We start from the raw sequence: 25,365 nt of genomic DNA, 5'->3' as shown, positions 1-25,365 counted from the left end.
AGAGAATCTGAGGGTATCCCTTTCCATGACATCCTAGCAAGATTGCCAAATTGCATCTGTACATGGCCCTCTACGCTTCAGGTCACTCAGTGAATCATGAATATTTAATATTGCATAGTGAAGCTATCAAATAGCACAAAGGAACTGTCCCATGTGCAAATATCAATGTAAATAATAAAGGTAGTATCATAGATCCTTGGGGCATTACAGAAACTTATAATCTTTAAATAAAAGTAGAATAATTACAAATATGACAGTTAGTCAGTTACCAAGGGTTATTGCAAGAAGGGTTTTTGTATTCTCAACACATAGAGAGAAGAGCATGGTTTCTCTCATAATTATTCAAACCACATCCCACAAGTTTCGATAGGAATCTGATATTTGACCACAATAATCAATTTACATTCTCAAGAGCAAGGACATTTTCTTAAAGGCAGATTTTTACTGTGGACTGAAAAGAAATATGTTGAGAGCTTTCTTCTTAAACATGACCAAAAAATGCTAATCAAATTTGGAAATCAAAATTATTCCCCAGAATAGGTTAAGTTCTACAGGTACGATTTTAATTATCATGTGATCCTAGAACTCTAAAATATGGCAAGACTATAGTAAATCCTATACATATGAGCTATGTTTGCAGCTTATCCCTTTTTTAATAAAAATCATCTTGAGGATGTTCCATTTTTTGCATTTATTGACCTCTGGAACCTGTGACCTTTCGATCCTAAAAGCTAAAAATGAGATTAACATCACAAATACTAAATTTTGAAGTGAATCAATTAAACTAAAAATCTATAAATCAGTTGTCACCCCAATCTAAAATGATCCAAAAAATAGTTCTTAAGTTATTGTAAGGTCATCTTCTTTCACACTTTTGACCATTTTATCCCATAATCATCATCCTAGATCTGTCCTTCATATGAGCCAAGCTTGAAGTTGATGCACCAAGTTGTTTTTTAAGGTACGGTACCAGTCACAATTCTTTGACTCACTATTACCTGTTAAAACCAGAGAACAATAGATTAGGTCCACTGAATCTATTGTTCTCTGGTTTTAACAGGTAATAGTGAGTCAAAGAATTGTGACTGGTAGTGGGGCAAGAACAAAACATGGGAAAGACCAACCTACTGACTGACAAACCCACATACTGCCTACAGTGCTTACTTTTTTGTTAAGTACTCTTTTTTATTCTAAAGGACATTTTATTACTATATTTAAACACTCAGCTTTTTGCTCTGAGCAGATATAACCATTTCAAAAGTAAGAAAATTGTTACCGGGTATTTAATAACATTATTTTAGCTGCCTGCTTGCCGATTTTGATACTAAAAAATTCAAATGCAAATTTGTATATTGTACTTGAATAAAAGACCTTACCATGTTCTTTGGAGCTTTACAAGACCTTTTGAATGACAATGCGCTAGACTTTATTAGAGGATACATAACCTATGCAGGATTCATTATAAAAATCAAATACCTAGTTACTGAAAACTGAAAAAGTTGATCAATTCAATATCTAGTAAGCCTTCAAGGATAGGCCTACACTTTACCCTCCCCCCACAAAAAAATGTTTTAAAGCCTTGGTTTATGGTTCATTTTATTGTTATAGATTTAATTGAACATTTTAAACACAAATGTTGTACACACATATAACGTCTAACACTTTTCATTTTAAATCATAATTTCCAAGAGCATTCGTTGTGGCAATGTTGCTTGCATCTCCAGGGAAACAGTACTTTTTCATGTTAATAACATGTACCAAAATCTGCTGTGCTGTTATGCTCAGAAGCGACCAAAAATGTCAATATATATTGATGGTTGCAAGATAAATGGTGAAATATCCTTCGTGAGTAAACAAATGGTCAGATGTGGGCTTCAAATATGAGAGAACGACTGACCAATACTACTATTATATGCTTTTTACACTTGTAAAAATTTCCTTAACCCCACATTATAGGTGGGGCTAAATTGTCATTTTAGTCCAACCAATAGTACAGGGTTTTATCATTAAGATTAGCCCACTTTCTTTTCACACAAAGTTTTTGCAAAGTCGGCTAACCCCACCTACATAGGCCTACAGGATTATTTGACCCTGAAAAATAGCAGGGGTAGCCGAGCAATTGCAGTGCTAGGATTATATAGTTTGGGGTTTAGAGTACTAGTGTAAAAACTAAAAAGAAACCTGGCCAAGCCAAGGATGTTGCTCGATGTATACATTTCCTTACATGGGGGTTAGCGCCTTAACGCTAATAAGGGGTTAAGAAAACATAATATAAAAAGCCTAATAGTAAGAGACAGAGCACTGCTAGAATTAGATCAAACGAATCTAGGGATGCGTTTAACATATTTACAATTAAAAAAATCCTAAAGTATGGAAGCATTTGATTTTAAAGGGGAAATTCACCCTGACAGAAAGTTTATTGTAAAAAATAGCAGAAAAAATGATAAAAAATATTGGCATAGTAGATTTGAGGAAAATCCTTCAAAGAATAAAAGTTATTAGAATTTCAATTCTTTGATCTGTGATGTCATATGCGAGCAGTTTTCCTACATTTTGTACGGTAAAAAATCAATGAAATGTCATTCTTTAAGTTAACTTTTGTTTAAGAAAATTGAAAATGTTTTTTTATTATACCGTACTTTCACTATACAGGTATCAATACACACATGCTGACATGATTTCACACAACAGTAATCTAACTTAGATCACCATTCTAAGACTAACAGTTAGATATAATTGTTACCGTACGGTACTTGTTAGATCCACCCAAGGGTTCATTACATGCCGCCGCGCACAGAAAAATCAAGCCATAGAAGTCGTGTGTTGTGGACCCAAGAAGTGAGATCCCAGCACGCGCGACCCACTAGTTAGAAATCCACTGCCAAACGCGGTTCGTGGTGCGAGGTTAGTATACTAATACTAACCTCGCAATACGTGTGAGTGGTTAGATCTAGCCTCAGTCATCACGAACAATAAAAAAATGAAATCTAACATTAGCTAGTATAGTAACGTTACCGTACTAGTACTAAGTTAGATCTACATGTATGGCAGTGTATCCTATTGCCGGACACCTTTATTTCAGTGCTTTAAAAATGACAACTAGAGGAAATACAATCAAGAAAAATTCGCACTTGCTATTCCAAATATTATGAAAATCATGAATATGGTAAAATTATTTTATATTTACCAACCATTTCCTTTGCATCGCACTTGCCGCATACCCCTCCACGAAAAACAGTTATTTTCGTGCGTGACAAATTACATCATGATTCCGGACGCGCGCCGGACGGGTAAAGATATTCTTGATTATAATGATGTAAGAACAAATTTGTGTGATTTTTTCTTCTTATATCATATGAGTAAATTCTAAGTTTTTGTTTGCTGTTTTTATATCGATTCTGAGCAGATGTTGGTAATAAATTCGTGTTTGATAACTTATTTTATTTTTTCTTGTTAGCTGCATGTTTCATGGAACTTTCCAATATTATGCTCGTTCGTATCGTGACGCTCATCAAGTTCTATCGATACGCTGCCGATCGTCGACGGCTCTATACTCACGGTAAACCTCGCGCACGGGTACCTTGAGAACTAGACAGGAATAACCGTCGTTTCTGGGGATTTATTCAACAATTTCTGACATTTTACTGTAATCCCCATTTATGTATGGTGAGTGGAGCCAACGTAGAACTTCAGCGGAACAACCAAAATACAGAGACTGAAGCTTTTGGTCTACTTGAGAACTAGCCGTCGACGATCACCCACAATACACCACATCTCATCATTCGATCGACGGAGCGGACGAGATTGAAATTCGGCAGATCAGACCCATATTTCCGTTAGAAAATATATCAATTGTTAATGCAAAACTATGTTATTTGATATTTTAAGCATTTTCTGTCATTTTAGAGATAAATAAGGTAAAAGTTGGATTTTTTGCCTTGTTTTTGCAATCCTGTTCTATGTATTGCTCTGTGAAATTGAATTGCGGAAGTCTTACGGTACGAAATTGTTTTTGAACGCAGTAATAACTAATATGCGCGTCCGGAATCATAACATAATCATGATAATAGTGTCCGGTAATACGTGACTATATTTAAAATTATAGATGATGTTAAATTGTTATGATCGCAAAGTTCGTGAAATTAAAATAAATTGCTGTCTTGTCCGGAGTTCAGACAAACAACCCATCTGGACATAGAACAAATTGTGACGTTGATAATTTATGAGAAATGAGATACAAATTTTGGACCATGGAATGCCTGACTAGCCCGCACTCGACTCTACGACCGGACGCCACGCGCCACGAGTCTGCCCGTCCCCTTTGAATTGCAATCCCTTCCCCGTCTTGCCCGTGTCCGTGAGACGTGACCGTGGGTGTGTCGTACCGGTGTCGATGGACCAGATCGTTAAGATTTCTAGAAAATATAGAACCTATTTTATTTTGATTTTTCCAACCACAAACCACTGCAACAAAATCATTACATTTCATTTTAAATGAATAGGAAATTGTTAAACATACATTTAATCAGGTCGTTTTCATGGTTTTATATCCTCGCCCTCGGACTTGTCGGGGACTTGTCATGTTCCCCACGTCCACAAGTTCAGCAGACAGCAAAACAACACAATTCCGTTCAATATTTTCAATTTGCTCGACAGAGGGCGGATGTCAAATAAAGATTGGGAGACATTGATCAAGTGTCTTTCGGAAAGTTCTCAAGATAAGATTCTAAACTGCCTCCTATGCCTCCTACTTCGACTCCTACTGTAGAATCAATTTGAATCATGATAATTAACATCTCTAAATTCACTTACACTCAAGCCCAAGTTGCCAAACATAATGGAAAACTGAAATATTTCAGTAATGATTTAGGCATAATTTGTGTTTTGTGGTTAGGTTTTATTTCTGTTATTTTAGTTTTATTTTAATTTTTACAAATTATATTTTACATATGCATGCAGTTTATTAATCATTATTTGGAGGGGCGGATTGATAGTATTGTAAATCATTACATTTAAATTACACATGTAGATAAAACTCAAAATTAGTGACTAAATCAAGCTTAACATGTAGCCGATTTCAAATCTTCAAAAGATTTCCTCTATTAATTATTATCTCTTTTAAGTTGATTAAATCACAAGAGAGATTATAATCATGAACTTACATATGACCATCTTTTGAGAGCTATCAAAAACAAGTCTTACTTTTATTTGAATAAAAAAATATGTATAATAATGAGTGCATGACATTGTTGGCTCTATCATTTACATACTGCCCAAAATGTGAATTCACCATATTAATTGTGAAAAAAAAACTTTAACAAAATTTCTGATTTTACACTCAGTTAAAATCAATCTGAAAAGTATGCAGTGATGGTACCCTCCCCCCCCCCCCCCTCTCTCTCTCTCTCTCTCTCCTTCCTTCTCTAGATTATTACAAAGGACTGGGATGTAGAAATATTATAATGAAGGTGGTTTGGGGCAAATTTTTACTTTTTAGCATACCAACCTGGGCTCCGGCTTTATAGTGTTTCCAATCAACCACTACAGCGCATCCCCCAAAAATGTCCCTCTGATATGTGGCTAAATTACTTCCAAAAAAAAAATTATTCTCAATGAAATGTATCAAACTACGAAGCTCATCTCATGTTCTAACTTCAATAAAAATTTCATTGGTCTCGCTTCAGTGATTTTGAAATCCAGTCTATTATGTAACAGTGGTGCTTTTCAGCCCATTCCAAGTTTGCATGCATGCAGCACTGCTGTGTTCTGCACTTTGTAGCAAATCAACCCCCTTTGACCATTCTGACCAAGGAATTCCCTGATCTAACCAGGAAAATCTCCATATCTAACCAGGCTCATCAAATCACAACCTTCAGCGTGTTCAGAAGGTCAAAAACAGTATTTGACAGTTCATTTCATGTTTGATAACGGGAGATGCACAATGATTGAGACGACAGGTCATGTCTGTTTGATGCCTAATTCCAACAATACTGCATTTTTGTTTTTTAGTTTCTAAGCTACTGAGGTCAAGTTAATTCAATGTAACTTTTTAAAAGAAAAAAAAGTCAAATTTTCTCTGGTAAAGTTCATTTTCGAAAACGATTAACTTGTGGATTCACCTTATTTTACTCATCCATCTTTCACATTTTCTTTCAAGTTGGTGCACATTCTGATTTCCCTTATCAATCATCAACCAAACTTGATTTTTTTTTAAATGTTTCTTGTCCTTCTGAACATGCCAAAGTTTATGATTTGATGAGCCTGAATATGATTAGGGAAATGTCCCTGCTCAGATCCTGGATGTAAAAATGGGGGTTAACATGCCATAGACCATGGAGAAATGCATCAATGCTGCAAACTTGGAATGGGCTAAAATGCTCCACTGTTACAAAACAGAGTGTGCATTCCAAACCAATGAAGCACAACCAATGAAATTTTCATAGAAGTTAGATCATAAAATGAGTTTAATTTCTACTCATGAACATTTATTTGAGAATATTACCACATTTTTTAATTAATTCAGACCTATATCAGAGGGACATTTTTTGGGGGACGCGCTAAAATGCACATTTGTTCAAAATACTAGATATAATTGTCTGACAAATTCAGTGTGCTTCCTCTTTGTTTACAAAGAAAATTGTGCAAACTTGCCGCAAGAGTTATGACAATGATGGATTCCAATACAGTTTAGGATTGGATCACTATTGTGACTCTTTGTAAGACGGGTCCAAGATTTCAACGGGGTACTTCCTATGGTGTATATTACATACCCAGCACCCCCGTATCAAGTCTTTCAGGTGCTTCATTACCCCCACTTCTAGGGCCATGAGGGCCCTCCATTACCGGTAGTCAACCCCTCCCCCCCTTCACACCCGTACACACACCCACACACACATTTTACATTTTAAGTGGAAGTTCATCCTGAATAAGAGAAACATCAACGAATAAGAGAGAACAATAGAGTTCCACATTTTTTTCAAATTTCCATTTTTTAAAATCTTATATTCAAGCAAATCCCCTATTATATGTCATATGATTTGAATTCAATAACATTTAATTTTCTCAGAAAATTTGAAATGATTTGATTCTAGCATTTGATGTGTATCATCAGACTGATCAGACATACTTACTTAATGCACTTTTCCATAAGAATCTGTAGTCACATTTGCTATTAGAAAATGGGAATTTATATCACATAACAAATGGGACAACCTCATGCATTTGACATCATAAAAAAAATTTAAAAAGTTCACAACTTTGTTATTCTTTGATGGAATTTCACCAAATATTCTCTATTATGTCTCTCTCATTTTTTGACATAGACTAAATCAACTTGATGTCAGGGTATTCAAATCTCAGAGTCAAAATAACAAGAAATGTGAAGACTGAAGAGTCATATGTGTTATCTTTTATATTTGTAAATATATCATATCTTTCAAAAAAGTATTGTCGCCATTATAGAAATGCTTTACAATTAAAGCTGCAATGTAATGTCCAATATAATTAACCATCATACTGATATCTTACGCACATATTATAATGTAATGGCTTTTATTTTAATAAAAAATATTTAAAGAACAATGAAATTAAATAGATTTTATATTGTTCAGACTTAAAAATTAGTATGTGATGTTTGATTAACAAATATAGATTTAAACATGTACATTTACCTCACGAAAGTTGAGTTAACAGTACAAGACCTAAACTTCAATGATGTATGTTGAAATATACCGGTAATACAGTACTTGGAAAAGACAAAGGAATACTAAACCATAATGATCACCCATTGAATGAAAACTATGAAAGGATGAGGTCTCGTGATAGTAACACGATCAGCTTAGCTTGTTAAAGAAATAGGTCCTTAAACTCAATTCAATCTGTATGTTTAATGAGGAAGTGAAATTATATTATTGAAATTCTATTTTGCTGCACTCATAATTTCATACAATGACCTCTGCGACATTAATTCTGTGAACCCAAATCTAGTCAGATTATCATTACTCCAATAAACACATACACACCATGCTCAAATGGGGTCCTACTTCATGTACATTTTTCTTAGAAATATGATAAAGAACGATCGACGAACCTGACACCAGCTCGTTGGAAACAAAATTTTGGATTTTACATCACATATTTTGAGAAACTGGTAAGCTGATTCTTACAAAGTCAATTTTTATTCTGGCGCTTAGTTTCTCCCATTAAAAATGGCATTCAAAGAGAAAATGAAGAGGGTGAGGTAGCGCACCCTTTTCCCCATAGATGCTGTAGTTAAGGGTTGAGCGAACTACCACTACTACGAGTACTATGAGGACAGAAAAAATCTGAAAATGTTTTAGAACTCCTCCAAAACAGCAGATTCTTCAGCCTACTTAACAAACGGCTTTATGAGACACCACCCTGATTCTTAGAAATACACATCTCTTGGGTATAATAACACAACAGAGGATCAAGTATTCATCAAAGATTTAGAGATATCAGTAATAGTCACCTTATTATTTGTATTGAAATGATAAAGAAACACATGGATAGCTAAATGAATAACGGCTTTGGTCAGCTTGTATTCTGTATAGCCCTAAGCCATTGAAACATGTACTTCAGTAAATATTTCTTAAGTTAACCTCCAATAAGTCTAATTATCACCTCAGGGTGAGTAAAAGAATTCTTGGATGAAATTATCTAAAACAAAATAATGTTAGCTAAGTCTGTACTTTTTTCTCAGTCATAACAGATCTTTTTTTCTGTCAAAAATTGACTTAGGCAATGTTACTTGGTGGGTGTTTTACAAAATTGTGTTACAAGCGAATTTACAAATGACTGGTGACCCTTTTTTAGGATCTAAGTCGACACAAATGAAAATCTGATGTTTATCATTTTTACCACAAGAAAGGATCACAAGTAATTGGTCAAGTTGAGTTTAACTTACAAGCTACTTTATGAAACACCTACATGTACTTTGGAAAATTCTTATTATATATATTTTATAATTTAAATGACTTTTTATCATAAATATAAAGTCTGTGCATAGCATAAACACCTTACTACACAAGAGTATTATAAGCTGTCTTTTACTGTTACAGTGACTGCAATTGTACAAAATTTTCATTATCCATTATATCAAAATTCATCTTCTTGTAGTTCGATACATCAGTCCCTCTGTAAACAGATACATGTTTATAAAGTTTCTCTACTACTGGCTGGTGCTGTTTGGCCCCCGCTAAACTGAGGATGTCAGAGTGATAGCCCCACTGCCTCTCTCCCATTAGGTGTGCATATCGATGAGGAAGCCCTTCATCCAACTTCTTTTGGTAATCCCTTGCTTCATCTTCTTGCATCTCTTTCTGTGTTGGAAGCTTCATAGAGCCATCCAGCGCTGCTAGGAAAAACTGTGTTTGAGCACTGAAGTGGGGGAATGGACAAATGCGTATGGCAATACCAATAAAACATAAACTGGGAAATATCTGGTGGATGACATGTTTATAGAGTGGGGTAATTCTGCCATCTGTCACGTCCACTGAACAATCAGGATGCAAGAAACTGAAGTCATAGTAATATCCAGAACAGAACAGAATGCAGTCGAATGAATCCTTGTGGCCATCTAGAAACTCAACTTCAGTCTTGCAGATTGATTTAACAGCTTGGACCTCCTTGATGTTGCTTGGTATTGGTGTCTTAAGTCTTGGTTTCCAGTGGCTGAGGTATACGTGCTTGGCATGGGGTGACAAGTCCAATGCTATGTCAATCCCTGAGGCACCAGCACCTACAATCAAGACTGACTGATCTTTGTAGGATTCTGGATGCCGATAGTTGTGGCTGTGAAGGATCTGACCTGAAAAGGTGTCCAAACCATCCATTTCTGGAATCTTAGGTAGTGCATAATGCCTGGAGAATAAGAGGAGATGAGGGAGACATAAAATACACCTAACACGGGGCTATTAAATAGTATCAGCTTGATGTTTTATCTTATTGCAAATTTTAAATGATTGCACAATCTAATATCACAACACATTCCTTCCAAATCTACCTTGGAGGAGCTGCTTTTGGCTTTCTCTTTCAGGTACATGTAGTACTTCTATATGTGGTCCCTACGGCAAGTTTGACTGTAATTGGATTCTTAGTTATCACAAGGACAGAAGGGGACAAATCCACACACATGCAGTTTCAAACTAGTAATCTTATAGCAATCTCAGACCCAAGACCTACCAATATCTCTGGCTAAAAAACAGAATTTGCTACAAAAAATGGAAAAAAAAAGAAACACTGCATATAACTATGAATGTGTAAAACATTCATCTGAAGAAATAATAAAAGACCTTCAAACTAATCACAATTCACCTTTCTCTCTAATTTCTGAGCAGTTGGGACATTTGCAATCAAAGTAACTATTGTCCCGGCTTTCTATGTCAGGTATGATTCAAAATATACATATTTGTAACACTACTCCAATTTATCAATGAGATTTCTACATACCCATTGCAAACCATGACAGCATCATAGTGAGAAGAGGTAGACCCAGATTCCTGATTCTCTAAATTGCGAACTCTGACCTCCCAAGTGATAGACTTGGTGTCACTTGAAGGTTTCACTGGTCTTACTGATTCAACTAGTGTGTTGAACTAAAAAAAAAAGAAGGAGAAGAGAAAATGGGAAAATGCATTTATAACATCTCACAGACAGTAACAGAAGTTTTGTGTCTCCTAAAGAATTAGAGTTGCAAGAGGGTATCAAGCCCAATTGAATAAAGTGAAGATTTGTATGTAGTTACATTATCATTTTTAAGGGGAAGTTCACCCTGACTATAACTTGATTTTCATAAAAGCCAAACAATAAAGAGAGAGAGATATTGATGGAGATATTAAAGAAGAATATCAATCAAATAATAAGAGAGTTGGGAATTTTAATATTTATTCCAGGCCTGCAAACATTTGAAAATGAAAAAAAAGGAGTCTTAATAGCACGGCGCGAATATTCCTGCTCAATGTTACATGTCATGTGCGTCCCTCACTTTTTTTTAAATTTAGACATGTTAAGCATTCTTATATTTAAATATTGAGAAATTACAAGTGTTGAAAAGCTATATTACTCTTATATCCACATACATACCCATAACCTTCCACACAAATAAAAAATGGGCTGATTTATTTTTCTATCTTAAATAAATGGAAAAACGGAGTGCTCCTTTTTGGTTGATTAAATATCTTAAAAACGGTAACTTCTGAAAAAAAGGAGTAGTTGGCAGGCCTGCTATTCTTCAAAAGTAACAGATTTTTTGTGTGTCTCCTTAAGGAAAGAGTAGCAAGAGGGTATCGACCCGGGGTATCGAGGCTTATTGAATTATGTGAAGATTTGTATGTCGTTACATAATCATTTCTATTCAATTCAATTCAATTTCAATTTATTTCATTTTCAACAGAACAAAGTAAAGTGGTCGAAATAATTACAATGAACTTATACAGACAATATAAATTGAGGCATGTACAATGACATTTATCTATAAGTATAACAAAACAGAGTATTATATATGAGCAAAATATCATAAACATTGTAAAAATAAAATTCTGAGAAAATGGAGGGATCCACTAACAAGCAGTGCTTGTATTGTGTGGATCCCTCTAAAGGGGAAGTTCACCATGACCAAAAATTGATTTTCATAAAAGCCCCCAAAATTAGAGAAAGATATTGCCTTGGTGGAGATAAGAAGAAAATCTATTAAATTATGAGAATGTTATGAATTTTTAAACTTTTTAATTTTTGGCATCATATGCGAGTAATTCCCCAATAAATCATGTAATATAAATTCCATTAATTCCAATTTTCAATGGAACATGATGAATGAAAATATTTTTCTCATGGGAGAGAGTATGAAATGATGTGTCTGATGACAAATCAAAATAAAGACCACTTTCACTTTTTAAAAAAGAAAATATTTTGGGGCATTATATCACAAGACATATGGACGAGCTAATCGACAACAAAATTCAAAATCTAAACAATTTATGACTCTGTCAATTTTTAAAGGGCTTTCATCAATTCTTCACCAATATTTTTCTTCTTTTTTTCAATTTTTATTAAAACCAATTTATGGTCAGTGCCATTTTCCTAATACCAACTTTCCCTATAAATCTGTGTTTAATATTTGAGGAGAAATTTTATTTATTTTAGTATTCTTAATTTCATGAAGATTGTTGCTACAATAGCTTTGTGATCATAATTGAATGATCTGGGTGTGTGATCATCACTGCAGCATTATAGAATTATTGTTATCATCATTATTTTCATTATCATAATCATCATCACCATCATCATCATCGTCATCATTATCATCATCTAACCTGTATATATTTGAGGAGATTAAAATGGTCGGCATACTGCTGAAGATATTTCAACATATCAGTATGCTTCACAAAAGATGGAAGTGAACTGTCAAAAGGAAAGTCTGGAAAAGACATCACTTCTTTGGGAAGGTTTGTTCTAGAGGTCAAAAAAAGTATAAGAAAACAGGAAGAATGTAATGGATTACAGACCATATCAGAAGTGAAAATGAAATTGATGAATCACACACATCAATGGAAAGCGAAGGCAGACCCAAAATATACCAGTAGCCATGCAAGTTTCATGCATTTGCACAGCCTTACCAGCTGAATACTTGCCTTAACTTTAATAGCAACAGTTGAATTTGCAAACTTAAAAAATGGGCTTTCCCTCATTGATTTGGATTCTATGATATCATCTTTAATTCAACAGGTATGCCCGTCTTTTATGGGGATTTATTAACAATTTCTGACATTTTACTATTATCCCCAGACCAATGTAATTCAGTGGAACAACCAATTGCACACAGACTGAAGCTTCTGGTCTACTTTATTATGTGAATAGAGTTGTGTTCATATATATAGAAAAGTTCAACTACTCTTATTTTCCTGAAAATATATACACTGTAACTTCTAAGAACAAATTGCACAGAAAAACATCATTGGAAATTATTGTTTTCACATGAATAGAAACATAGTTACAGACCATATTTTTGTTATTTCCATCTTTGCCTTGCATTTGGCCATTTCTGCTACATGTATATGAAAATCTATGCAAGATAAGCTGCAAATGAAAAGTGCCCAAAAATATTTTCATAGACCTGTTGATCTTGTCAATTTCAATATCAAACTAAGCAGAAAATACTTCAAATATCATTATTCTGTCCAAATTGTTTTAAAACGTGTAATCTTGTTACACGTAATACAAATTGATTTTTGTACAGTTGTTCACTCATATGATTCATTCAGAAAATGATTACTATCTAACCTCCAAATCCAATTCCCTGCAATGAGTTTACTTTGAAAAAGAAAATATAAAATGATTGAACTAACAAATTCACAGAAAATAGATAAAGGCACTATGAAGAGCTCACATTGTAAATTTAATTCTTCGATTTATTGTTGCTGCTCTTTGTTTTATTTTTTATTTTTAACTAGTACACAGTGCTCACTAACTGTTGGAGATCTTTTATACTGTACATACAGAGAGTAATAGGCCTACTCTAGATTGATCATTTAAAGTCATGAAGAAATGATAAATTCAATTTATGTATTCTGATTGATGAGGAGTGTTTAGATTCAGTGATTACAACAGGAATTTTCTTTGTTTTGTATGCCTCTATCAGATTTCATTATTCACTTTTTGAAAGTCAAGTAGGCTATGTTCTATACTGTAAATAAGAGAATGAAACATTATTCTTACTTGAGAGATGTGTACATGCTTGAATGGATAGGCAGTCCATGTCTGTCTTTCCCAGTCTCCTCTGTATAAACCCATGTGCCTCCAACACAATCAGCTTTTTCAAAGACAACTGGTTCAAATCTGTCAGGCCTTGCTCCCATGTATCTAGCAGCACACAGACCAGCTCCTCCACCACCAATTACTGCAACTCTCAGTTTGTTCATCATTCAATGTGTGAACCACCTATTTTCTACAATCTTCTTTACTTCACGTGTCTGCAACTGCTTTATATACAATTTTAAAAACAAAAAGAAGATATCAGTACTTTCTAATTTTCTAAGATCTGTTCCAAAAAAGAATAAATCAGGGTGAACATATTGTGAATTATGAGTGAACCTAGGAGTGACTGACACGATGATGATAACTTATAAAATATCATGTTCTTTTCTGAGTTTTGGACCTAGATGTCAGTTTTCAGGTTATTATTTCTGTAGTTGAATTCATTTTCAATATACAGTTTATAAAGCAAATAAATACTGGTACTTTTTTGTTTTCAGGCAATGAAATGTACTACAGTTCCTCAATGCAGCTCTAGACCTTCTTTCCTCTGCTTGAATTCAGAATGATAGCTGCATTCAGATTCAATTGCCTCAGAAATTATAGTTTGCCCTATTACCTTCAACTTTGATAATACGGGTACTGAACACCAAATGAGACGTTGGCCTCATACTCAATTAAAGTGGAACAACTTTCTAGAGTATGAATTTCACAAATTCTATGCCATTTCTTAGTATATTACTGGTAGTTGTGCTCAAATTTTTCCAAATTCTTATTTCAACAATAAAATAGCTTCCAACTTATACAATCTAACAATTGTTACCAAATTCCCCTTTAGTATTTGCTAGTATTTACTGGCAGTATTTCCACTCCTTGTATAAATTTCCCACTCCTCATATTTCCCACAAAACCCTGTCGATACAGGAAATCTAGTATATGAAGGCGGGCCCCATGTCTGCGCACCTAAAAATTTAGATTAATATTAATTATTTTCCTTTGATTTCAAGAAAATGTTCAGTTGATAATGTTCCTTATATTCTTATAAGTGTGCCAAAAATCTCATAAAAATTTAAAGGAGAATGAAACCCTTGAAACCAGCTGAATCAATATCAAAGAGAAAAATCAAAGAAACATATTGTTGAAAGTTTGAGGAAGATTGAATGAATGATAAGAAATTTATGAGCATTTGAATATTGAGATCACTAGTGCCATGTAGATCCTCCCATCGGCAATGCGACCAAGATCTGTGATGTCACACACGTACAACTCCCTCATTACTTTAGTACTTATTTCACTTATATTCTCACTTTTATAGAGTCTATCACAAGGTGAGGTGTTCTTAATTATGAGATAGCAATTAAGTACAGAGGTTTCACAACATTATATCATTGATGAATTATTTGTCATATGATTAGAATGAGCAAAAAGAGATGTTTTGGGGTATATTTTCAGTGTCCAAATGGGAGAGTTGTACGTGTGTGACATCACAGATCTTGGTCGCATTGCCAATGGGAGGATCTCCATAGCACTAGTGATCTCGACATTCAAATGCTCATAACTCTTTTATTGCTAGTCCTATTTTACTCAAACTTTTGTTGATCTTATTCTTTGATTTTTCTGCTTTCACAAAAGCTAACTTGCTCCAAGAGTTTCATTCTCCTTTAAGAGAAATATATGATTTTCTTGGAAAAACCTCAGCCAGTCATTTTCAGATTGAACAAAACAATGGTGCCCCATGCCTGCACACCCATTCACTTTACACAAGATTCAGGAATTTTGATGAAAAAGGCTGCATTTGGAGGCCATCACATGAAATACTTGAAATTCATTATTTTCCACCATTTTGTGTCAGATTTTTTAATGAATATCTTTCTATGTATTGCATGAGAAAAAGTCTGTTGTCGTAATGTATCTTTATTTGCTAGAATCTCGCAGATATTCGTATGCGCAGACTTAGGGGACTTTATGCATGTATTGGATGAAAAACATTTTGAATACCTGTGTCAATATTGACCACTCTAGATAAAAAAAGAATATGTTATAAAACTTTCTTTGAGAATGTTGAATAATCCACTGACTCACCTGATTGGTCATGTATCTAACCATGCCTTCAACACAACAAACTACATCTAGGTTTGTTCCAAAGACCAGGGCAACAGGCATGGTTTAGTTTACAAGAAACATGTCCATTCGATCAACATTTACAGACACAATGCGCACAAACATGTTTCTTGCTTTAATATTCAAGGGATGGCACCGTTATTTCTTTCTGCTCAAGGGTAGCCAAAAGACTTGTGATTTCAGAATTTAAGAATAACTTAGACTAGAAAATTATTTTCTTATGCGCATTCAAGCCTAAGGTTAGTTAAGATTCTGTATTACTGCTACTGCTAGCTCAACATGTATTATCAGTGCCATCACACGATAACGCCTATGAATTCTAACCTGTGGAAATTCCATATTTATTATTAGAACAGAGACCGTGCAAGGGCGGTATCCTGAAAATTCTCTGAACTTTTTTTGTAAATATTCTTGCTATTCGGCAAGATAACAGCTTGCTAAAATTCTCTCAAATTGGTATTCTGAAACTTGTCTTATAGTCTCTGTAAGGACGTCCATTTTATCTCTGACACGCCCAATAATTTATCATCAACCAATCATTAAACTTGTTATATGCTTAGATCAAGCAATAGAATAGTCTCTTCTGAAAAAAAAGAAGCGTATAGTTGACATGAGGCGCCCAATTGCGCCCCTGACGCTTATGCGTTTGTAGATAAAACTTCATCCAACCCTAAAATAATGCTAATAACGTGAAAGGTGAGGATGTACATGTATTCATGCTAAATATGTTTGTTAAAAGATGCTATGTAGTCATTTACATCCGATAAACGCGAATTTTAAAGTGTTCTTGGTACAATGGCAGATATACAAATTTTGATCAACGCGAGAATGTGACATCGCTATAATGCATGAAAAATGCGTATTGATTATGTTCTTTTGTCGATAGTTATAGTTAAGTTATTTTTAGCATGATATCGACAGAGAATTTTCTCAACGATAACAGCCCTAATGCACCATTCATTAATTAGTTACAATATCCCCTAGATCAAAAAGCTTTGGTCTCTGTTGTTCCACTGAACTCTGTTGGCTCCACTCACTCACAGGTCAATTTTTACAACTCCAATAAACGGACGACTGCCAGCTGTCTACAATACCCCCTAAATGTAAATGTCAATGTAAATTTTCTTGCATTTTGCAAGGAATTTAACAGAACATAAAGATAAGAGAATTTACAGAATACCTTTTAAGTTTTATCTCCATATCTTGCTCATAGAAACAGAGAAGTGCCGTTTTTAACTTTACACATCATTTTTTTAATGTATACAATTATAGTCCTCTAGGCTAGTATAGTGCTAGACCTAGACTGTATCCCCTCCGTCAATAGACCAATGACGGCCATTGGGCTCGAAATGGTGGAGGTTCGTCTGTCGCTTAGTTACATGTAACTACAGCGTCTTTGGACCTCGATTACTACGTAATTCCAACTTTTGATGGGCGAAAAGAGCACAATAATAAAGAGAAAATAATAGTGAATAGATTATAATCAGCTTACCACCTTACTGAAATATAAGCTAGAAAATACCAAATTTTTATGACCAACGTTCAGGATCAGGTTCTTCTTCGATCGTTCGCCATCATGTTTGTAATGCAGCTGAGCGTACGGATGCGCCAGCCAATCACGTTCGTGTTACCATTTTCCGTTCATGAACTGACAATGCATAAATACGAATGTAATTTGCTGGCGCGTTTGTACGCTCAGCTGTATTACAAACATGACATCGAATGATCGAAGAAGAACCTGGCTCATCCTGCATGTTTGTCGTAGATACATTTTTAAGTGCTGTTCAATGTAATTTTATTATTATCATTAGTTGTTCATTGTAAAGCGCTTTGATCATATTTCTGGTAAAGCGCTATACAGTGCGTATAAAAAAAGTACTTTACACTTTGAGAAAGCCCTGGGAATGAAAAAATAAACAACATGTGGGTAATTTTTTCACATATCATTTTGGGTTTGGGTCTCATCTATCCAATGAAAGTGAAAGCTTTGACAGAATGTTACACTTGTAAAGCTCGCAGAAATCTGTTTGCGCAGAAATGCTCGTTTTCACGCAGTGTCAAGGGGAAAGGGCGAAATCAAACTTACCCTGCGAAACATTTCTCATACGTTTCCCTTGCACTTTTAGTCAATTGAAAGAAAACGGATACATTCAAGCATAACAATTTTGCCACCCAAATTGAAATTTCAACACTTAGCAAGTACAACATTTACCCTTTTTGTGCCAGCTGGATCTGAGGATATAACTGAATCTGAACAAAAGTTTTGAAATGATTAACAAAATGAAAATCAAGCCTAAGCCATTTCATGTAAATCACAGCTCGGTGTTATAAGCAAATATTGTCAGGATGGCCTCGGTGTGTGGGGGATTGGGGTGGGGTGTAATGCACTTTTCGAAGTGTTTTGGGCAAAGAAACAAGCTTAAAAAGGTAAAAGATATCCTCAAATCAATTTTACTAGCTAAATTCCACTTGTTCCTCATGATTAAGGTCTACTTTTATTCGCATAACTATTTCAAAGTTCTGCGCAGATCATTTTTCACTGACTTTTCAAAAGAAAGTGGTGCTCACTCAAGCGGAAATATTTGACAGTTATATTGTATTTGCTTTAATGGATCTGTACCAATGTTAAAATGTGGAAATAACTTTAGGATATTACAAATGTTTAATTTTACAGGATTTTTTCTAAGTGTAAACTTTTTTTGATAAGCACTGTATAAGTACCTGTTATGTATAATTTTTTTTTTTCCCAGCATATACTGGTATTTTGTAAAGGAAGATGATTATATTCAAAATTATTTGCTCTTAATTATTGTGCTCTTTTTGTCCATCAATTGCATAAAAAACGAGGAATTAAGCAGTAATCGAGGAGGGTGCGCTAGTGCACCCTTTTCTCCATAAACGCTGTAGGCCTAACTTTAAGCATCGGTCGAAGCTTCACCATTATCATTACGAGCCCAATCAATGGCAGACATCCGTCTGTGTAGGACAAATCCTAGCCTAGAGCCCTCCGTGATGATATTTTTTATGATTGTGATATATTGACAATATCAAAATCATTAAAAAATTTCATCAGTACTCTAGGCTAAACAAATCCAATGTCATGAAATGAAGTGTGATGCCTCTATTTTAACACTACAGTGTGTAATTAGACCAAAAGTTTCGGTCTCTGTTATAAGTAAAAACTATTGGTTGTTCCGCAGAACTCCGTTGGCTCCACTCACCAAATACAGCAGTCAAATATATTGCTGTACATGCACGTGACCAAGTACGGTAATTTCCAAACACCCCCTAAACGAGTTTTTCCCTGTGTGTAAAATAACCCCCTTAACAAGTTTTTTGCGGGCTTTCTTTACACATTTTGGCCCCTAAACAAGTTGTCGCCAAAATATGACCTCGGGGAAAAAACATACCCTAAACACGTTTGGCTAGTCTTTGAAAAAAAAGCTTTGGGGAAAACAAACATACCCGAAATACGTTTGACCCCGCGATTGACCATTGACCAGTCTTTCAAAACCACCCTTTTTCTAGAAAATTTGTGTTTTTGATACTCTTAACGAGTCAACGCATGGACCGCATCCAAAATTGAAAAAACACCCCTTAAATGCGTTTTTTTGGTCATGCATAGAGGATTATGTATTATGCACACTGCATCATTGGTGTAAACGTTTGTTCTTTTATGTGCACAGGGACCGTGTTCATTGTTAGCTGCCATAGCACCTGAAGCTTCATAGCCCAGAGCAACAAATAGACAAGGTTCTTATTTATGAACACGGTCAACTCTCCAACATGCCTACCGTTAACTGCCCAATACCCGGCTGTGACTACGCCACACCAGACCTTGATGCTGCCATCGTAGCTGCCCTTCTCACTGCCCACAGTACCATTCACACCTGTGGACAAGCCGCCAAGGTCGAGATGGTCAAGAGACCAATGATTGCTGCTGCTGGCACCAGCGAGGAATGGGCATACTTAAGTCGCGGTGGTCCGACTACGTTGATGCCACTAAGATCACTGGGAAAGACAAGATTGTACAGCTTCTTGAGTGTTGTGACGAGCCCCTACGGAAGGACCTCACGCGAGCTGCTGGTGGCAGCCTCACCAACAAAACTGAGGATGAGGTGCTGACAGCCATCAAGAAGCTCGCTGTACGAGAGGAGAACACCATGGTTGCCCATGTGACACTCCACAACATGCGTCAAAGACAGGGACGAGACAGTTCGCAGCTTCGTTGCCCGTCTGCGGGGACAAGCAGATATTTGCAAATTCATCATAGCTTGCCCTGCCTGTAATGCTGATGTCAATAAGTCAATTACACTGACGCAATCATGCGGGATGTGCTTATCAGAGGGATTGCCGATTCTGAAATCCAGCTTGATCTTTTAAGGGACAAAAACCAAGACATGGGCCTGGAAGAGGTTTTCCAGTTCGTTGAAACAAAAGAGGCTGGTAAACGCTCTGCCTCCTCTCTCCTCGACTCACACTCGGAAACGGCCAGCAGCTCCTCCTGTAGGAAAGCTAAGCAGGCGAACCCAGGGCCCAAGTACAAACAGGAACTGTGTGCCTACTGTGGCAAGAAAGGGCATGGACGGAGTGCCCCAGCTTGTGTCCGCAAGACGCAGTCACCAGTGCCTGGCCTATGGACAGAAATGTGGTCACTACGACAAGTTCCACCACGTGGAGGACGTCTGCTGCACCAAGGGCAAGCCGAAAACGTCACAGTCGACCTCCTCGGGTGAGCAGGAGGGGGCCATCTTCGATACCCTTTGTACTATCCGTGACCTAGGACAACCACATGGCCTCCCAATTGATCACCACGTATATATATGATGACTTTTCCCAAGCATGGCACAAGAAGAGATCAACTCCTCAGCCATACTTCAACGTGACTGTAAGGGCTGTTCCGGAGGACTATCGAGCCCTCAGGTTTAACCTTTCATCCCCCTCACAAACCAGCGCCATCCCAGCCATGGCGGACACTGCGTGCCAGAGCTGCCTCGCCGGGTTAAAGGTCCTCCGCCGCCATGGGTTACGTCAGCAAGACCTTATTCATCTCACCATGGCGATGCACACCGCAACTGACGGCGGCATTACGATCCTCGGAGCCGTCCCCCTACGCCTCTCTGGCCAAGATCCTCTTGGCCACATGGTCAAGTCACGGCAACTCACTTACATCACAGACAGTTCTGATAAGCTCTTCCTCAGCAAAGAGGCCTGCATTGACTTGGGGATCATCTCAAACAGCTTCCCTACTCTTGGCATGACACAAGGGGCACACCAACCAGACAGAGCAGCCACCCTCAAGGGGCTCCCGAGCGGACCGCCTGTCCCTGCCCTCGGCGTCAACTGCCCCCATCGCCTCCTACAAAACTGCCATTTCCTGCGACTGACGCAAACCATGAGAAGCTACAACAGTATCTCCTAGATTACTACCAGTCCAGCACATTCAACACCTGTGAGCATCAGCCCTTGCCACTCATGGATAGCCCCCCCGATGAAATTGATGGTGGACCCAGATGCGGAACCCGTCGCTCATCACACACCTGTGCGGGTCCCACTCCATTGGCATGATGCCGTCAAGGCTGGTTTGGATCATGACGTGCAGTTGGGCGTGCTGGAACCTGTACCCATTGGGGAGCTTGTTACATGATGCCACAGGATGGTGGTCCGTGCTAAAAAGGACGGTAAACCGCGTCGAACAGTCGACTTTCAAGCCCTCAACATCCATGCTACACGTGAAACGCACCATACACCATCACCCTTCATTCAGGCCTGTTCTGTCCCCCACGGGAAAAAGAAGACGGTATTAGATGCATGGAATGGTTACCACAGCGTCCCCATATGCCCAGAGGACCGACACCTCACCATTTTCATTACCCCATGGGGCAGGTACAGTTACAAGACAGCCCCTCAGGGCTACATTACCTCAGGAGATGGATACACCAGGCGGTATGATGAAATCGTCTCGGATATCCAAAATAAGACGAAATGCGTCGACGGACGACGTCCTCCTGTGGGCTGACACGATGGAAGACAGTTTCTTCCAGGCTGTTGAATGGCTGTCCAGACATCTGCGGCCAAAAAAGGGATTACCCTCAATCCTAGGAAGTTCACGTTCTGTGCGGATATCGTCGAATTCGCTGGCTTTGAGATCACCCCTGACAGCGTTCGCACATGTGAGAAGTACTTACAAGCTATCCTTGACTAAAAAAATATTCCTCTGATTCTTGGAATATTTTCCCAAACTCTTAGAATACCGGTATTTCTGGTATTTTCTGAGCCATCCAATATGATATAGATATTTATAATGATAATAATAATCCGTTTTTTATATAGCGCTTAATACATCGGAACGACGTGTCTAAGCGCTTTACAGATATATTATTACCCCGGTCATCAGATTCAATCAGTCATTTATGCTATTTGGCCTGCGACCGATCGCATGCAATGTTTTGAAATCGGCCGTGAATAATACGTGTGAGGAATTATATACTGGCCCAAAATCACCAATTTTGAGGATAACCGGAGGATGGACACGGAGTGAAATGAGGGTGTAGAGTAAGAAATTAAGCTATTTTTTTTCTATAATTTTTACAATAAACCACTTTTTGATCCCACCTTTGTCACTCGGAATATCCGATCGAGTTCACGGTCCCAAAGTTCGGGTAGGTGGAGCGTAGTGTAGCAGTAGTGAAGTGGAGCCTGCACAAACTTTGCCCGAGGTAGGGGGGAGATAGAGGATTATGTATTATGCACACTGCATCATTGGTGTAATCGTTTGTTCTTTTATGTGCACAGGGATCATGTTCATTGTTAGCTGCCATAGCACCTGAAGCTTCATAGCCCAGAGCAACAAATAGACAAGGGGCCTGTTGCATGAAAGGGTCTTTCGTAGAACCGTTCTACGTAAGAACGAGTTATCGCTCAACTGTTTCACAAAGCCGATTTGGGCGATACCAAGAATGGTCCTTGGAAAGACACCTCCAGAGACCAGACATGTCCTACGTAGACATGATCTTCTTTGCACACCGCCCGCCACCGTCGGCATTGAGAGAAAATGCGTTTACGGCAAGCCACACTGACATATCACATTTTTTGGGGTGTCATTCGATTGCAATCTGATGCATTTTATCTGGGATGGCGCCAACTTATTTTTTTATATGGGGGCTAGTTGTCATCAATTTCAGGTTGTCTTTTTGCATGGCAAGACGACCAAAAACGGATGTCATTTTAACTTATCCAGGGTATGTCCGGGGGTAATGTAGGCCCAAATATTTTTTTTAACATGTTTTCTTTTATTATTCGTCTTATCCCCACCCCTTTTCCATTAAAAAAAAACTTGAAATATCGAAATGGGCTGCACTATCTCTCTGACCCCTCATGCTTTCTCATTTAGTCCATTATATAAACAACCAGGGGTGTGAGTGGTCACAAATAAAAAGATCTGAAAAAAGCTGAAGAGTGTTGAAAAAGTCTGAAATAGAAAGAGCTCCCATACTTTTTGTACAGAGGAAGGCCAAAAATAAGCTGAAATTAAGCTGAAAATCAAAACAAAAAAAATCTGAAATGAGATAAAAATCTGAACTCTCACACCCCTGTAAACAACATAAAAACAATTTAAAAAAATAAAATTATGTATGCTAAAAAACGTGTTTATAACGGTTCAGCAATAAAAAACACAATACAAAACTAAGATGTTAAACATGCTAAATCATTTATTTATTTTTATTTAATTTTCATTATAATTATTATTTTTTTGGCTGAGATTAATTTTAATCAATGAAAATTAATTGTTGGATTTGGGCTAGCATGAGATGTGAAACAGGAAACAAAACAAAAATTCTGCAGTAACAAAATAGCTAATTGAATTTAAGATACAGATTAGGCTCATATAGCTTAAGAATCCATCACAATCATTACAAATGAAGATGAATTCATTGTACCTATAAAAGAAAAGATTATGGAAAGTCCATACCTAGAGGCGCATATTAAATAGTAGGGTAAGCCCTATCGGCCCCTATGTCATAATGTAGTCTCTACTCCTTAACTTTGAAATGTTGAACATATATATTTTTCATATTCTTAAACCTTATATTCTTATATAAACTTCCATAAAGTGATCAACTTTAATATGACCAACGTTTATGATCGTTGTAATTTTTAGCATTATTTCTGTAAATAGCATTTTTTCCATTGCGGATTGATTCACACATTTTTCTATGTTTTAATTATTATTGCAAAGCACTACTTTATCCACTTGGACATGTTTGCAGCAATTTTCATATTTTCCTTGTCTTCGGTTACTCATCATGCAACTGATGAGGTATGTGTACTCTAAACACTCACATTTGTATTTCTTGCGTTATATCTGACAAATAAAATAAATAAATTAGATTTTTCACACGCAGCCTCTCACATTTCTTTTTTAGTCTCATACAATCAGACATGTTGATTTTGTTTAATCCATTCAAACCCTATTTTTATCTCAACAAATAACATTTAACGCATGATTTGCAAAATTATCATTATAACTAAGTATTCAATAAAAATTCAGAATGTTGAACTAATACAATGTCGAAATTACTTAGTTAAATCAATTTTTATGTTGGACAAGGGTCTATTTCGTTGCAATATCAATGAAAGGTGTCTCTAAAAGGACATCATGTTCTAAATAAGGGAAATAATGAAAATTTCGATTTTATCCAGTTTTGTTTGTGAATCTTTAAAGTTTTTGTATCTTTTTACCTCATAAAGTAAGCTCCATAGTATACATCAATTCTACAATCAGTAATAAATAAAACATTATTTGATCTCCTTTTATTGAAATTTATGATTTTATGAAAAGTTGTCATTCCGAAATGAAACTAAAAGGTTCAGGTGACGATGAAGACTAAATATTTTTTCCGATACTATCGATATCAAACGATGTCGCGGACTTGGAAGACTAAATTGCCTTCGTGAAACGGAAACCGCTGATTTGTCGCCAATCTTCCTATCTCGGAAGAATGGTCCTAGGACGTTCCTACGTATCGCTCATGTCGTACTCGTCATGCAACAGGCCCAAGGTTCTTATTAATGCATATGGTTGGAACTACCCCTTAACTCCCACCTAATCTTCTAAGCATCTGCGAAAATATTCATCAATTTTACCCAGTTTTCGTCTCATTTGTGCAGAAAATTGAGCAGATCAGATTCCCATATTTCGCTCGGCGACTCCGATTCAATCCTCGTATATATCGACAAAAAACGAATACGACGATTTTACATTTGCTCATTTGCACCCGTCTTTTGAAACCGACCACCCGCGATACACTAAGTTTACGGCCGATTCTTGTCGCGGTGGCGAAATATTTTTACTCTTCCAAATCATTTCTATGATCATGATGTCAACATGCTAAATGATCGTCTCACTACTTCCAGTGCGAGCTCCGGCACATGATTTGATGATTGACGACGGGTATTTGTTCTAAAGCCGTT

At 36.6% G+C, this 25,365-nt stretch overlaps 2 protein-coding genes across 2 annotated transcripts in view; both read right to left on the bottom strand.

The window, feature by feature from the left end:
- Nucleotides 1-4,647, bottom strand: part of LOC129257194 (uncharacterized) — a 46,280-nt gene extending 41,633 nt beyond the window's left edge. The window contains exon 1 of the mRNA XM_064097118.1: nt 4,520-4,647. The gene's annotated coding sequence lies outside the window, so the exon portion shown is untranslated. The remainder of the gene's footprint in view (nt 1-4,519) is intronic.
- A 2,746-nt stretch (nt 4,648-7,393) lies between these two features.
- LOC129257195 (uncharacterized) lies at nt 7,394-14,001 on the bottom strand. The gene is made up of 4 exons (XM_054895472.2): nt 13,735-14,001; nt 12,333-12,471; nt 10,471-10,616; nt 7,394-9,882 (listed from the first exon to the last, which is right to left on the bottom strand). The coding sequence occupies exons 1-4, from the start codon at nt 13,938-13,940 to the stop codon at nt 9,075-9,077; spliced, it is 1,299 nt and encodes a 432-aa protein (XP_054751447.2). The 5' UTR covers nt 13,941-14,001; the 3' UTR covers nt 7,394-9,074.
- Between the last annotated feature and the right edge of the window lie 11,364 nt (nt 14,002-25,365).

This window comes from Lytechinus pictus, chromosome 3, assembly GCF_037042905.1.
Source record: "Lytechinus pictus isolate F3 Inbred chromosome 3, Lp3.0, whole genome shotgun sequence".
NCBI lineage: Eukaryota > Metazoa > Echinodermata > Echinoidea > Temnopleuroida > Toxopneustidae > Lytechinus > Lytechinus pictus.
Note: the sequence above shows the minus strand (reverse complement) of the source record. Positions and strands in the feature narration are given on the sequence as shown.

Excerpts from the sequence above, each read along its gene's own strand:
- LOC129257195 (XM_054895472.2), bottom strand. The coding sequence starts at position 13,940 with ATGATGAACAAACTGAGAGTTGCAGTAATTGGTGGTGGAGGAGCTGGT. Across the intron at positions 10,617-12,332 it reads ATCTCCTCAAATATATACAG|TTCAACACACTAGTTGAATC; the intron begins GTTAGATGATGA and ends TTTTTTTTTTAG. Across the intron at positions 9,883-10,470 it reads GCTGTCATGGTTTGCAATGG|GCATTATGCACTACCTAAGA; the intron begins GTATGTAGAAAT and ends CTTATTCTCCAG.